Source organism: Filicampus tigris, chromosome 6, assembly GCF_054856515.1.
Source record: "Filicampus tigris isolate MCC_2025a chromosome 6, RoL_Ftig_1.0, whole genome shotgun sequence".
NCBI classification, from domain to species: domain Eukaryota; kingdom Metazoa; phylum Chordata; class Actinopteri; order Syngnathiformes; family Syngnathidae; genus Filicampus; species Filicampus tigris.
The window spans coordinates 11,719,717-11,734,269 of record NC_141222.1 but is presented as its reverse complement, the minus strand read 5'-3'; the positions used below and the strand labels follow the sequence as shown (position 1 = coordinate 11,734,269).

The following is a 14,553-nucleotide window of genomic DNA, read 5'->3' as shown; positions in this document are numbered from 1 at the left end:
GTTTGTTGGTTTTTACTTACTGCACTCTGCATTCTTTTGTCTATTTATACATATATAAATATATCTGCAGATGAACTTTGTATTACACTCATGAAGGATACTGATTGACACTGGCAATCACTGTGATGCACTTTTATTATGTTCACTTTTGTAAGTAAAAATAATGTGTACATGAATAAAGAATATATGAACACCATAGCTTACTTTCTTGGGCACGATCCAAATTTTGCCAAAAGATACGTTGACATAGTTTTTGGGGGGTTGAGCGGAACCAAAGTGTCTCTCCCAGTCAGCCAGTTTGGCTGCTCCATTGAGATTCAAACATTTTTTTGAGATCTGACACCTTGACAGGAGTTGGGCCTACCTGCTCATGCTTGATGGTGCTATTAGAATCTGAATGGGTCCTTGAATTATACGACTCACCTGTTTGAATAATGTCACTGCTGTTTCCTGCTCTGTCAGTCTCGGCCAAGTTCTTATTTATTGACTTCTCAAGGAAGCCTTCGCTGGACACATGAGACTGAAGGCTCACCTCTTGACTTTTCTCCAGCAGCTTTCCACTCCTCTCTTCTGTTGCAGCCTTCTGTATTTCAGCTGCTCTGTTTTCATCACGTTGCTTCTCATTCGTTTTCAGATTTGGACCATATTCCGTCTTTTTCAACTCTTTGTCCTCATGTCGCTGAGCTGTTTCCTCCGCAGGACCTTGTTTTGAAGTCACTTTCCTTTCTGGTTCATTCCCCCATTTTTCTGCCTCAAACTTCACTTCCTTTGAACTATTTCTGTTAGGGATTTCTACTCCATGGTCCATATTTATTGCTGACTTCAATTTCTCCTGTTGATCTCCAACGGCAATCAACACCTCCTCTTCTTCTCTTACAAATGGTGATGCATCCCTAACAGTCTTGTATGGGTCAAGGCTCAGCCAATCCGAGTTGTCAGTCAGTGTTTGCACCTCCTCTGACTGTTCCAGATTGCAGCTGTGAAGGCTGCCACTGCCACTTGTGATCGGAGAGAGGCTCTCCTGGCTGGGATTGACTCGACCAAGCTAAACACAACAGTAGCAGTTCATCAAATTTACGCCAGGTAGACCTGCGCGACTGAATAATACGGAGATATAATGAGATGCATAACGAGAGCTTTGTCAAAAATTTCACTTCAACCCAAATAACCGCAATGTTGTCTGCAGATATCTCCTAAATGTTTTCATGCGTTCTGATCAAGATTACCCCCCCCCCCCCCCGCCCCCAAATGAAATAGTAGCTCTATTTAGTGGGAAAGTAAATTACAATTTCACCCACCTTTAAATGTTACAAAATTGACACTGAAACATTGAAAGGGGAGATTTTCTGCAAGAAAAAAAAAAACGGATCTAAAAATTGCAACAACTAGAAAATACTGACACTGACAGACTACAAATAATTTAATGTTCATAAGTGCATCAGTGGCCCACATCATGCTGAGAATGTCATTATTTTACCAAAATGGTTGTATTTGAAAAGCCTCTCAGCATTGACATTTAGCGCAGTAATACCTCCCTCAGAGTCCATTAAAATAAAGCATTGTGATGCAGCTCTCACTCATTAATTTCTGCAGTGTGGCATTATGTATGCGTCAGTTTTATGTTCTTACCTTTGTAATATAGTCATGGCTGTCTGGTCCAAACAGATCCAGGCTGCGTGTGCCATAGAGCAGGCCCCGCTCATGTGAGCTGCGGGTGCTGAGCGTGTCAAAGATCTCGCTTAGAAGATCCATTTCCTCTAGATCACACAGCGACTCTTCCTCCGTCACTTCATCCTTTTCAAGCTGAGAGTCAGGCTCGACTCCTTGCCCAGACATGGTCCTTGATACACAGCAAACAAACAAGAATATACACATCCAATGAATGTACAGGAGGTGAAAACGAAAGAAAGTGAGTGAAGTTCTAGTGAACTTCAAATAGTGAACTTCAAATCATTTGGGAATACTTTTTACACAATTTGGGACTGTGTCTGTGGAATTTTGGTCCATTTATCCAGAAGAACTGTGTGATATCAGAGTCACTGATGTTGGACCTTTGAAAGGGTCTGATGGCTTAGGCTCACCTTCTTTGTTTTAGTTCAGCCCAAAGGTGTTTGATAGAATTAAAGTCAGGACTTTACCCAAGCTATTCCCCCAAAGCAAAACTATGTCCAATATGTCTTGGTAAGATAAACGGTTTATGAATTGGTAAACAGGCAACAGGTCTCCACACTTGTCCACAGGTTTATCCCTCTCACCCGTTCCATGCATCTCCAGCTGCCTCGGTGCCCTGGCCTCGGATGACGCCAAGTTTGTAACCGGGCCGCCGAGGACGTGACTGACATGCAACGTGGAAGAGAAATAATCACCGGCACCAAACAAAAACAAAACGGATTGACAGACAACACAAAAAAGTGCAAGACACATTAGTGGAAGGCATCGGATGTTGTGCTTTACTTTTCTTTCACGTGTGGAAAGCCGTTCGAGCATTTATTCAATATCCTTGATATCCTGTTTCTTACTGGTAACGTTTCTTCCACTACTAGTATGCAATTAAAGCTGACTAGTAAAGTATTGTGCTGCACTAGGAAAAATGGTGCACTAGTTGGCAACTGCATGCTACTAGTACTATTATATAATTCCACGGGTTAAAGCTTCGGAAGTAGGCCTAATAGCATTCAGATACGGGCCTCTTTGCCCTCCAAGTCTCTGATCCGTACATCATGGTCAGCATCACAACTGCTTTATATGCGGGTATTGTCGTTTCTTTTCGAAGATTGTAATATTGGAAGACGTGAGTGCTGAGTCCGCCATACCCCATTCTGGCACATCAGTGATGTCTGCATTGAATGAGACATGACTTCCATGTAAAAATAAAGTAAATGACTTATTAAGTTTTTGAGAGATTGTCCATTGAGTGATATGTCCCATGGAGAGAGATTGGTGGCATGGGGTGGACCTGTATTCTATGTGACAGACGGTGTTAATTTCATGTTTGGGCCTACTAATGATATGCCTGGATCAGCGCAAAAAACACATTTGGTCTCTCACGATGGCATTATTCTCAGACTACAGCCACAAATTTATGCCATGTCTCAGTCAGAACACTGGCAACAGGACACGACATGTATTACGATATCCCGTATCCCGTCTTATATTATCGCAGACATAATCTTGTCAAATCAAGGTGGACCAGAAACCCTGTCAACGCTACCAGCTATTACCCATTACCATAGTGACAACAACAGCAATCATGGATGAAGAGACACTAGTTTTGATTGCAGCAATACTTTGAGTTTGGTGTCCCTGGGTGCTCTGGAGAGGGCAGTTTGGGCTGTCCATTCTTCGGGGAGGTCTTGAAGTAATGTTCAAGTTCTTTTAACACTGCTGGCAAGCAGGAAACATAATGTTCTATAGCTAGCTACACATCAAGCTGCTTAATATTATGAGGGCATGATAATAGTCACACCTGACATCAAACGTGCAGGGGTGTTGCTGCCAGATCCACCAGCTTTCTACAATATCGTTATTCCACCCTCCCTTCTCCATGGTGAATAAATGTTTACAACCACAACCAAGGGAGGCGTCATTGTAAGATGCAATCCTCTTGGTTGACATAAAGATGCTCTGCTGCAGGGTTCTTATTGATCAGGTTAGGCTACGTGGAAGATATCCATAAAAATCGAATTCATTTTGGCATTATAGTGGTTCGCCGACACCAAATCGTTAAATATGGATTATGTCACACTACCAGGAGTTCTATTTTTCCCAACAAAATATGTTTGTGATAGTAAATCGGGCCAATAATGGGACTAAAGTCTGGTAGTCTGATCCAGACGTTACTAGTGCAGAAGAGTAGTTTACTAATGAAGTTTAATTGTGTGCTCGTAGAGGCCTACTACTAAAGTGGCACTCGTAGTGGAAAAACATTACGAGTCAGACCCAATCGTTCTACACTAGTGAGCCCTAGTCATTCTACTAGTGCACCGGATTGTCATACAGTTGAGCAAACAGCATACTAGTACAAGATGGACATCAAAGATTTGGAGCAAATGCTCAAACGACTTTCCACTGAAAGGCGTTGATATATACGAAATGTTTTGGTGTTTACCATTCCAAAGTGGTGTGTGATTGGCAGACGATTCTGCAGGCAGTCAGACTGAGCACGATGGTGTGACAAAGATCCAACTCTCTGAATGGCCTGTGTTTGACTGTAGGCCTGCATTACACACATGCGTATATACATACTTGTTGGTGGAGCCACAAATGTATCACACTGTATGTAAGTAATACTGCAACCATTACACTAACTCACCTTATGTTTCAACCTGCTTTTCAAACCTGAACTTGTGATGCCTTTTGCCTGTTGAAGACAAAGAACATGATTGTTTATATACAATAATATAGTATAAATAAGTATAGCAGACGCTACTCTCACTTAACACTCCTCAGCTTACACTCACCCGTATGTTATTTGTTTTGGACTTCATGTTGAGTATGAGCGCTTCTCCTCCTCTCTGTCAAAGGAACAACGGCATCCTGAATTGTGCAACAATATGGGAAGATGCTTTTTTACTAGTGCTGACTCATAACTTACCTTTAAATTACCAACTAGCTGTAGGTAAGATTTACTCTTCCCTGGAAAAAAAAAGACCAAGAATGAGATAAGTGACAAAGTCCTCCATCCAAAATGTCTCTACACTACAACACACTGTACATACCTGTTGTTTCACACTCAAGGATTTCCTCTTCAAAGAGATCCTGTGGTACTTTCCCTTTGTTCAGAATATCCAGGCGTCCATCAATAAACTGAAAACATTTCACAAAATAGCCTACTAATTGACACTAATATCATATAAATGATCTCAGGGCTAACTATTTCTTCAAATCAGATTCATATGGGGACATGTTGTTCAGCCTCAGCAGAATAAGTCAGTAGTACACTCTACTTGTATACTGCACGTAGTACACATACAAGGCCAGATGTCGGCCTGCACCTGTTCACTAGAATAAACATGTACGCTATTACCTTACTGATGTTCAATATTTACTGATACAGATGAGGTGCATATATTGTCTTGGTTAGTAAAGCACTCAAATGTACAGTCAGGTAAGGCAATACATTTAGTGTATGGCAAGTAGTAGTAGCAAACATGAGCTAACAGTAACATTAGCTAACAGTACTAAACTTTATACTGCATGAAATAGCTAACCATCCATCTGTTTTCTAGAATGCTTATCCTCATTAGGATCACTGTTCACATCTAAGCACCCTGAACTGGTCGGCGATCAACCACAGGGGGCAAATCAATCATTCACACTCACATTCACACAATTTGGAGACTTCAATTAACTGACATGCATGGTGTTGCAATGTCGTAGAAGGATGTCAGAGTACCCGTAGAAAACACTAGGAGGGCATGCAAACCCCACACATAAATAAGGCCAGAGCCATACCTCTCGTCTGTGAGGCAGAAGTACAAACAATTGGCTTATCGTGCTGCCCATAAATGAAATATAACAAAACCTAGTGGCTACTTACATTATAAACAACAATGGTAGCTAAATAAAAGAACACAAGTCACAAAAAAATAGTCTTGCATTGTGCAGTTATTTTGTACGTGAGGATTCCCCCAGTTTTTCAATGAGTCCAGGGTTAAATATTTTTGTCCAGTAGAGAGCAGCAGACGCTTAGAGAAGCCATGTACTGTACCTGTTTGAAAAACTGTAAGTGAATGGCACTCTGAAGAAACTGCCGCATACTGGCTGATTTGTGGTCAAGAAACAAATCATTACTGAAGCATATCTCACCCCCCTGAAAAATTACAAAAAGCATTACTAAATATCAATATTAAAAAAGAAACAATAATAATAATAATAATAATAAGAAGAAGAAGAAGAAGAAGAAGAAGAAGAATAGTAATAATAATAATAATAATAATGATAATAATAATAATAATAATAATAAATATTATTATTATTGTAGTTGTTTTATAATAATAATAATGATTATTATTATTATTAGTGTTATTGTTATTTTTGTTCATATTATTATTAATATTATTATGATTATTATTTTAATGTAATGTATGCAACAAAAATATACACTTTGAGGATTCAAATGAATTTAAAAAATAAAAAATAAAAATACAAACTGCAACATTGTACAGAAACATAAAGAAAATGATAAATTATGAAGACACTTGCATCCACTGCAAGCCACATGTCAATAAGAATCTGACCTGATGATTCTGCAGAGCATCCTTGTATCCTCCAAACAGGACAGACTGGGCCTTGAGAAAGGCCCGTGAGACCCCACAACCAGCAGAAACCACCTGACACTTCAAACATACTTTCAGCCCAGACATCTGGGGACAGATATACAGTCAGTTAAACACTCATGCTTCTGGTGGGTTAATGAGATGCACTTTAAATAGTGGCAGGTGTGTGCCGACTCTCGTTTAACATAAGTGTGAATGTTACTGATTAATTCTGGCCACAGCCGCATCATAATTGTAAGATGTGCACACTTGTGCAACCACATTAGCGCAATTGTTTATCTTTACTTCCACTCTCAAAAGGATTATTTCTCAATTGTTTTGTGCAAGTTATAGGTCACATTAAGGTGGAAAAGGTTTTCAAATGTTTTTGACGATACAGTACTGAAGGATTTGTCCAAAATTAGAATCAGGTTGGTAATTACTGATTCTAGATGGATGGCTTCATATTAGCCAGTATGTTAGCCATATGTTGATCAGACGGTAAAGGGCATTGTGTAGCAAGCATTGAGTGTGATGAGTGGGAAACGATCCCACAGCATTTTAAGGACAGCTGTGTGAACCACTAGACAAGTAATGGTGGACGCAGACACGCACACACGCGCACACACACCCATATGCACGCGCGCACTCGCACGCACACAAAGGATCTATTACCACATCTGAAGGTATCTTCTTCAGGTCATTGAAGGGAGTCTCCAATGTGTTTGTATCCACATTCAAAATGACAACTTCTTCCAACCCTCGACTCCTCACCTTCTGCCAAACACACACTGCTATTAAGGGCGTGTTTATAAATGTGTTGATTTAAAACAATTTCTTACCTCGGCTAGACTGCTGTGAACGCCTATAAGGTACGGCATAGGTGCACTGTAACAGGTAATACCAGATGTGACGCATTGAAATACAGATGACAGCCCGATAGGCTTACCAGCAATAGTCCAGAAGGTGAGGTGGCAGGACTGGGATGAAGATGTGTTGCCAGTGCATTGGGTATAACAGAGCTCCAAGTGCGTGGACACAGGATGTCAGCTACAAACAACACAGTAACACACAATATGTGTGTAAAGATGATATAAAATGTAATGCAAAAGGATGAAAGAAATACATACAGTGCTGAGTTTGCAAGCAAATATGAGGATGCGTCTCTCAAACAACATGCTGGCGTAGAGCTGCAGAAGGTTCGTCACATCTACTGCCACTACCAGCTCTGTCAAGTTCCTCTGACACACAGACACACACATAAATACAAACACGGCAGAGTTGTTAGCAAGTAAAACGTGGGAAGCGAGGTTCGATCCAAAATACTCACATTTTCAGGAATAGATGGCAGACCTCTAGGATCAGGAGCAATAAAGTATGGAACCTTATCAGAAGGATTCAACATGAGTCATTTGGAAAATGATAAAACAGACCAAAAGCAAATTTTAATCAGAGGTGGCTTTGTATTGTAAAAGTATTTTTGACACTGATTTCAAAAAACGCCTCCACTCTTTTTCTAGGATATCAGTTCTTTTTTTTTTTTTTTTTTTGAAATATTTTCATTTTTTTATTTTTAAGTTTGACCTATAAAAGCTTGTGCAGTACGTATTTTACCATGTGTTGTAATTTATAGCTATAATATTTCGGCAAAAAAATCCACCTGTTGCTGAACCTAACCCTTATTCATAGATTTCTGAATATTATTAAAATAAGATGTCAACCCCCAAATTGTCTTTACAATATTATGTTCTATGTAGGCCCACTGGTCTAAACACGACATTCTAATTAATATTACCTTTGTGGAATATGAGTTAAGCAGTAAGATCCACCCGTTTTTGTGCATCTCAGGGGGCGGCCATTTTGCCACTTTCAGTGGACTGAAAATGACATCACAGTTGCTCAAGGCACAGCTAACAACCAATCATGGCTCAGCTTCAGCGAAAAGGTGAGCTGCATACATATAGGGCCCGATTTTTGTTCCCAGCACAATTCTGGCGCAAAGCACAGTCCAACTGTGAACATAGGTGGAGCTTTATTTCTTGTTGTATTTTGCTAGACTTTGTACAGGTCGAATTGGGCGTAATTGGGAGTTTGCGCCATTGTGGGGTGGAACCTATCCAAGTCCCGGCCAATCATGGCGGCCTTCCTCATTTGCATTAAAATCAGGACGGTCGGAGCGCATGCCGACATTGTGGAAACAGAAATAGACTCGCTGCGGTTCGTGCATAACATTGGCAGGTAAACTGCGAGCTCTCACCTTGCAGATGATGCAGTGGGCTGTGGACAATTGGATACCGCCTTGCACCCACGATTGTGTGTCAATATATAAATCATTCATTCGATTTCTACAATGATTCAGAGGGATTGTGTCCCACGTTGTTGTTATTCTTATGAATGAAATACGATGACGCGAAGCACACACGTCCGCGGAGCGCCGAATCTAGGGTTAGGGTTTGCCTGCTCCTTGATGTAATCCGCCCAAAGGGCGTTATACCACCTACACCAAACTTTAGCCCTGCTTTCATGTCATCTAAAATTTAGTTTACTTTTGGTCACCCCATTGCAGGATATGGTGCTGCAGTTGTGTCTCCTCAAACACTAGGCGAGGCAGAGGGCGTCTACCAAATTCACAAACATGTTAAACTAGATTTGCCCTGCCACGAAAATGGAGATGCGCCAGTTTTTACGCTGAGCGCAGGCCATTTTCTGTTACCAATTTATCAGGTGTGTCGGGAGCATGGCAGCTCCTCAACGCCCAGTGAGGCACATCGCAGTCCCAAACAGGCTAGATTAGACTTGTCCCAGACCCCAAATGAAGTTGTGCCCGTTCTTACGTAACAGACTAACACAGTGCCACCCACACCTGTGGCTCACACTTCAAAATCTGAGCACAGTGTTAGGAACATATTTGAGCTTGTTACTAACACTCTGCTGAGTGGTGTGTGAAATGTATTATTTTAACTTTTACAGGGACTGTAATAGTTACTCTCGGCTATTATTCCAGGTCAGGTCAATGTCACTGGGCTCACCACCTTTCGTTACTCTGGGTGTCTAACTAAACTGACAGGGCTAATCAAAGCAGAAAATATTTATTGACACTGGATATAAGTTTGACTTAAAGTAAATATAATTAGACATTTACCATTTGCAGTGTGATAGATCCAGCTGCCAGTGGTAAGGGTTGCTTGTAGAGCGCAGCGAGCATCACTTTCATGTCATTGGTCTTTCAAGCAGAAGGAATTTGTCAGTGTAATTATGTTAATTCGGAACATATGGTCGCTGTCATGTGAAAAACACTTATCTCCATTTTTTTCAATTTTATTATTTTTTCGTGAATAGTGTTTCCGCTTTACAGAAATTGCATTAAAAAATTAAAAAATTGGACATAAGTGTTTTTCACAGGACAGAGACGATATGAGACTTGACTTAATTAAAAACTCACCTGGCCCTTAGTGATGTAGTCAGCTAGGGTATTGAGAAATTTATAAAAGACCTCAAACCAGGGAAAGTAACTGTGAAAACAATCACAGTGTCATACACTATGGAGTGATTTAACTCGGCATGAGCGTTTGGCCTGACATACTCATACCTGAGGATGCAAAGGCACATCTGAGCGTTGTTGCTGAGGCGACAGAAGCCAAAGCGTTGGCATCCCTCAATATCAGTGAGAACAAAAGTAAAGTGTTGTACAGCCACTTCCTCCCTCACCCTGAATAAAAGAGTGGAAAAAAGAGTGCAGTCCTCGGCCAAGCTTAAAAAACAAAACTGCAGACAGATATCATCATTTGTTTGCCTTATCAGAATGTGATGTGTTGCAGCTTCTGCTTTTACTGTGCAGTCTGACAAGAACAGGGTAGTAGATGACAATGTAGGGAGTTTTATTGTATGAGGCGCTGCACAGGCCAAAAAAAACAAAACAGTTACTGCTTAAGTGCATCCCAAAAACTTTTACACTCACCCAAAGGCCTCTCACCTCAGCAAAAAACACTCACACTTACAAAAAAAGACTCTCAACACTCAGCAAAAACCTCTTACTAAAACCCCAAAAATTCACACACACCAAAAAAATCCTTCTCACATTAAAAAAAACAAACAAACTCACATACACCCAAAAAGTCACACTCACCCAAAAACTCAAAACATACAAAAAACAGTCTCACTCATATATGAAAAAAAACGTTGTTTGTCCGGAATGCCAAATCACCACAGCTGGGCATTCCGCCTAGCCGACGGACCGGTCCGTCTATCCGCATATGATGGACGCCCGTCTTGCCGGCAAAAAACGATAAACGGGAAATTAAAAAAAAAAAGACAAATCAAGCATAAGTAGAAGTGCATTTACATTTTTTATGTAAACGTCTATAACCTGACATTGATTATTTTTTCGTTTGATGCAGGTAAGTTTGCTGCTTGGTTCATGTATTTACATCAGGCATGTTTTTGGTCACAATTGCAATAGAATGTTTTTGGCAGTGAATGAGTTTAATGTGGGAGTTTGCTGTGTTATTGAGATATTGGGGATATGTGAGAGAGTTGTTTTTTTTCTTGGTGGTATGAGTGTTTCTTTGGAATATTACTGCTAACCGCTAGTGAACACTGGGGTGCAAACAAACAAATCTATATAAAACAGAAATTTAAACAGTAACAAGGCACGCCTTTTGACTGAAGTAATGATAGAAAACTCACCTTTCTTTGTCGTATGGGAAGCAGAACCTGGATAATGTTTGAGAAGACTCCTACAAAGCAGATCATTATTTGTGTGCAATTGATCCAATTTGTCATTCAAAGTCGACAGTAGATAGACTCATGCAGTACATTATGTGATGGATGCAAGCAGATTCAAACAAGGGTGTACCTCATCTCTGAAGTCATCTGGAAACTGAAGACATACAACTGGATCTGTAGGACGCAAATACATACTTTTATAGGACTGTAGAGCTTCCCAAACATTATAGAGCCAAGGCAACCCTTTGTAACATGTAATCTTACAGGAAGTCCTGCAATAAGTTGTTGGAGCCTGTCTGTGGATTTGTGTGTTCTATGCAGGTCCACTAATTGAAATGTATGCCAGTCAATCTCAGAGCACAGTAGATAGAGACGGCATTAAGGAACAGATAACAGATTCCACTGATAATGTTTGTAAGTCAAGAAAGAGGGTGACAAGGTGAGTGACCACTTGTCCTCAAAACGTTCAGATTCTGAATAAATAAGTGAAGGCCATTAAAGTGGGGAGTCAACCCAAACATAATTTTTTTTCAAGAATGTGTTCTAGTCAAGCCCACTAGTTGAAACATGGCATTATGATGAATATTGCGTTTGTTGAATAAAAGTTAATGCACCCGTTTTAAGCCATTTATGGGGGCGGCCATTTTGTCACTTCTTGTCAGCTGAAAATGACATCACAACTGCTCAGGACTCAGGTAACAACCAATCACGGCTGACCTGTTTTCTGAAGGTGAGCCGTGATTGGTCGTTGCCTGAGCAGTTGTGATGTCATTTTCAGACGACAGAAGTGACAAAATGGCCATCCCCTGAGATGGCTAAAAAGTGGTGGATTTTGCTGCTTAACTCATATTCCACAAACGCTATATTAATCAGAATGCCTTGTTTCAACTAGTGGGCCTACATATGGGACATATTCTTGAAAAAAATATGTTTGGCTTGACTTCCCCTAAACAGTATAAAATTAAATTAAACATTTAACTAACCTAACCAGTGGTAGGAACCTTGCAAATAAATGTTGCCTGTTATTAAAGAAAACATTTAGTGGCCTAATAGGAGACGGATCACATTCATGTTGCTTACTGGTTCAAAGCAACAGGACAAGCGGTGTGGTTTTCAAACCACAGAACAGGAAATACCCATTGTTGCAGATTGTGCTTTTATCATCTATTTCAGGCAGTTGTTCATCTTAGGTAGCATTGCTTTACTTTTACCGCCATGTACATAGTCACTGTCCTCTATCTTGTAGAAAATGAGAATGAGTGTTGGAGTCAAAGGAACATTTATCTGAAGAACGGTTTCTGGGGCTGAACAGTTCCACTAGTAAATTTGTGAGTGTATTGGATAATTGTATGAAGTTGTGCTGATATATACATTAATGGAAACTCAAATGCTCGCAGGCCTTGTTGTAAGGTGGCGAAAAGGGACTGACCTTTGTCTCTGGCTGCAGGGCATGTAGCCTCAAAGAATACATTGAACGCTCGCTCAGGATTTTGTCTGTGGAAATAAAGACAGATGAGAACCCATCACACAAAATATGGCCTCATATGGACATTCTTGAGAGCGCAATGTCATTTCTCTCAGGATGTGAGCAAATGTAATCTGTCAAATGGACTACTGGAAATATTTACATTTGGTTTGAATGGAATTGCAATGCAAACGTTCAAAATGATGTACGGCTGTGAGAAATATTGTTTTCCTTTCCGTTAACTTGAAAGTTCGCGTCACTTGTTGAGTGTAGTCACTGCAGGAAACTTCACATAAGAGAGGAAGTGACAAAAAACGACAAGGACAGAGGTTTTCACATCACGATTTGCAGGGTGGAGTAGTGACGTGATCAACTTACCTGACTCTAGAGCCCATGCTGTCTGAATGCCACCGCGTCCATGTGTCGGTACAGAGGGGCGAGAACTTAATTCAGCAGGTGATCTCTGTTGGGTTTCAGGAAGACAGAGAGAAGTAGCGGCTGTCTGCACAATCAGCGCTGTCTGCGTGTGACTGAACACTTCCTGCTTCATCTCAGTCTTGTGTCATCGTGTGTGCATGAGCATATGACACCACACCACAAATTCAAAAAATTGGTATTCACTTCACCACCGAATGCAAAGCCCTAATAGTTAGTTTGTCATGATGTGCAGACTGTTGACATAGATAAACCGGCGCAATCCTACTTCGTAGATATAATGCTCACTCTAAAGATGTTATCAATTCTCATTTATTGTCATGTAGAACTGCATTGAAATATAAAGGCGGGAGATGTCTGAACATTAGTAACAAGAACGACACCTGCTTTTCAGGATTGTCTGCAGATATTATAGTAGTATAGTGATTTAAGCTTCTAGCTATCTATCTATTTATCTATCTATCTATCTATCTATCTATCTATCTATCTATCTATCTATCTATCTATCTATCTATCTATCTATCTATCTATCTATCTATCTATCTATCTATCTATCTATCTAAGTTTTATAATAGTTAACACGACAAAACCTGAAACTTTCTGCTGCAAGGCCCTCCTCACATTCTCAAATTTGTGTTGAGGTGACCCTATTGATTTTGACCTTTGAGTTGTGGTGTCCACCCTATTGACTAGACCAGGAGTCGACAACCCGTGGCTTGGGTTTGAAGTGTTATTTGTTGTAATGTGTTTGTAATATGTTATTTGGCTAAAAAAACATGCATCATATCTTCTTAGTTAAGTCTGGAGCCCAAAATGCACTCTGCGCGGGCAAAGTGATCAGTGCTGACAGCGGGGAGATCGACTCTGCAATTGTTTTGAGTTTAGCATACAAACATTCATTCAACATCAACAGTTTTAGTCTAAGTAACAAATAATAGTCATCACATATCACATAGCATATCGTTGCTGTCCTGTGAAAACATGTATGTCAAATTTGGGATTTAAAAAAAAAAAATCATGTCTGTAACACGGAAATGCCATTCATGTAAAAATAATAAAAATGAAAATAAAAATGGACATAAGTGTTTTTCACAGCAGTGACGATATTCTTCCCTTGGGCTCTAATCATCCAAGTAGTGCTCAGCGTTTATAACACAACACTGGGAGCGCTACTGTATTTCAAGTGTTCTATCCTGAATTGTCATCAATACAAAGCTTAGTGACATCTGTTTGTATTCATCTTATGATAAAAATATCATGACATCGTTTGCAATGTGACTTTGTCATAAACAACAAGCTTTGTCACATTATTGTTCAACCGTCACAGACATTTGCCAACGAAAATGTTGTTTTTGACTCCATAATAATTCTGACAAATACGAAAATAAAAGAATAGTCTAGATCTACTGCAGACAATAATGAATAAATATAGTATAGTAAAGGATAACTGAATAAAATAGCAAATTATTGATGTCTAATTGTGCTTACCGAGTCTCAGTGGTCCATAGTCCCCTTGCAGGTATTGTCATCCAGGCTCTTCGAGGATTTTGCTTTTCCTGCCGTTCATCACAACTCATTGCAACACATACAGTATCTTAATCCCTGGATTGAGCATCTTGCATCTTGAGAGGAGTTTGCTCCCTCTGAGTGCACGGCCTCATCATGCGTCGC

The 14,553-nt window shown here is 40.1% G+C and overlaps 1 protein-coding gene across 3 annotated transcripts; it reads right to left on the bottom strand.

Annotated features, from left to right (window-relative positions):
- Positions 1-116: 116 nt before the first annotated feature.
- On the bottom strand, positions 117-12,972 carry dennd1c (DENN domain containing 1C). 3 transcript variants are annotated; one of them, XM_086034328.1, is made up of 22 exons: positions 12,826-12,972; positions 12,412-12,476; positions 11,113-11,156; positions 10,944-10,993; positions 9,847-9,966; positions 9,700-9,769; positions 9,400-9,480; positions 7,588-7,641; positions 7,388-7,498; positions 7,207-7,307; positions 7,100-7,145; positions 6,933-7,031; positions 6,240-6,365; positions 5,711-5,812; positions 4,719-4,806; positions 4,595-4,635; positions 4,461-4,514; positions 4,313-4,360; positions 4,109-4,216; positions 2,256-2,335; positions 1,630-1,840; positions 117-1,045 (listed from the first exon to the last, which is right to left on the bottom strand). In XM_086034328.1, the coding sequence occupies exons 1-22, from the start codon at positions 12,840-12,842 to the stop codon at positions 290-292; spliced, it is 2,472 nt and encodes an 823-aa protein (XP_085890454.1). In that variant the 5' UTR covers positions 12,843-12,972; the 3' UTR covers positions 117-289. The 3 variants fall into 3 exon arrangements, with proteins under 3 accessions (XP_085890454.1, XP_085890455.1, XP_085890453.1); XM_086034329.1 differs by having other exon boundaries at positions 6,933-7,048; positions 7,100-7,122; XM_086034327.1 differs by having other exon boundaries at positions 6,933-7,034; positions 12,826-12,880.
- Between the last annotated feature and the right edge of the window lie 1,581 nt (positions 12,973-14,553).